The sequence below is a fragment of the Rattus norvegicus genome, chromosome 4, assembly GCF_036323735.1.
Source record: "Rattus norvegicus strain BN/NHsdMcwi chromosome 4, GRCr8, whole genome shotgun sequence".
Classification (NCBI taxonomy): Eukaryota; Metazoa; Chordata; class Mammalia; order Rodentia; family Muridae; genus Rattus; species Rattus norvegicus.
This window is the reverse complement of record NC_086022.1, coordinates 143,292,460-143,294,232: the sequence shown is the minus strand read 5'-3', so window position 1 is coordinate 143,294,232 and position 1,773 is coordinate 143,292,460. Positions and strand designations below refer to the sequence as shown.

Below are 1,773 nucleotides of genomic sequence, written 5' to 3'. Positions count from 1 at the left end.
AATCACATGGTTGCACCACCATTTATACACCATTTATATTACTTTTGATGGTATTGTTTAAGAGGAAGGTCTTTAAATGTGTAGCCCAGCTTGGCCTAGAACTCACTATGTAGACCAGGCTGGCCTCAACATGTGGCAATCCTCCTGCCTCTGCATCTCAAGTGCTGGGATTACAGGTGTGCACCACTATATTGGCCTTAATTTGTTTGTTTTTGTTTTTTTTTTTTTCCTTTCTTGAGACAGGGTCTTACTACATAGCCATCTCAGGCTGATCTCAAGAACACAATCCTCCTGCCTCTCATCCTTATTGCTGAATTTTTCCAGAATGAGATAAAGTCTTGCCATCAAACTCACTTTTTCCCCACTGAATTTGGGTGACTTTGTATCAGGATTTAGGATTCTGCCTCCCCACACTAAGCAAGACTTTCTGAACCTCGAGAGAGGCAACTATTCTGTTGTCAGTAGAGGGTGGAGTTCAGTGGTCGAACTCGTGCCTTGAATACGCAGGTCCTGAATTTAAATCCTAGCAAAATAACCCATCAAACACTAAATAACGAATATCCAGGTGTGGTTGCAGATAGCTTTAAAGCCAGAACCTGGTAGGCAGAGGCAGGTAAATCTCCATGCATTGAGGCCAGCCTGGCCCACACAGTAAAGTCCAAGCCAGCCAAGGCTAATGAGACCTCATCTCAGAAAAACATAAAACAGTGCTAAGTAAATGTATAGTATAAATCTTTTTAGTCAGGATGGCTGGAAAAGGGCTGTGGTTCTATCTGCTGGTGAGTGTGGGGCTGGAAGACAAGGTCGTGGCTGTCTAGAGTACAGAACAGTTTAAGGATAGTGTGGACAGTTTATTAGGATCTTGTCTCAAAGGAAAACTTAAAGGGGCAGAGATGTAACTCAGTGGAAAAGCAAGTCCTGCCTGGCATGTGTGAGGTCTTAGTTCAGCCCCCAGTACTGTGTGTGGATGAGCAAGGAAGATTGTTTTGAGTTTAGTTCGAGTATCTAATGCAACTAGACACTTGTATTAGACTCTCCTAGTTCTCCCCTGATGTTCTGCTTTGAGAGCTTGGTTGTTGTAGCCTCAAAGTAAAAAGAAAAAAACAGAGGCAGCTGGGAATGAATGTTTAAAGAAGTCTCTATGGGTCTCAGGAAAGCCACTAGAAAATGCAAACCAAGCAAAACTCCAAGACTAAATCTGACAATGAGAGAGGCTAAGTCTGAAGGCCTTCGCCTGGTCCGCAGATCCCTTGCCATCCAGCACTGAATGAGAGGTGAGCGGGGAGCTCCCCATCTGCTGGGCAGGCAGGAGGCCCCAGCAGCACTCAGTTACCAACCTGGAAGGACATGGACTCTGGTTTAGGTTTCGGATACTGCTGCTTAGCAAATTGGTGGATTGCACTTAATTCCAAAGGCAAATACTGCAAATTGAAAGCATTACTTTTTTCTTTGTGCTACAGAGGATTGATATCAGGACCCCACATATGGCTAGGCGAGGGCTCTACCCCTTAGACATCATTCCCAGCCCCTCTTGTTACTTTTTATTTTGGATTCTCTTTACTGGTTATTCATTTCTATTGTGTGTATGTGGACATGGATGTTCCAGCTTGCGGGAGTCCATTCTTTCTTTCCATTCTTGGGTCCTGGGATTGATCATCAGGCTTGATGGTGGGTGCCTTTACCTGCTCAGCCCTCTCGCCAGGTATGGCCTCAAACTCATCCTGAAGCTCTTAAGAACGCTGACCTCAAAATCCTATTGATTGAGCCTGCTAC

The 1,773-nt window shown here is 44.7% G+C and overlaps 1 protein-coding gene across 1 annotated transcript in view; it reads left to right on the top strand.

The window, feature by feature from the left end:
- Positions 1-1,665: 1,665 nt before the first annotated feature.
- The window catches only part of LOC120102361 (uncharacterized), an 8,295-nt gene continuing 8,187 nt past the window's right edge, over positions 1,666-1,773 (top strand). Inside the window, exon 1 of the mRNA XM_063287006.1 lies at positions 1,666-1,702. Coding sequence (XP_063143076.1) covers positions 1,666-1,702 — 37 coding nt within the window. The remainder of the gene's footprint in view (positions 1,703-1,773) is intronic.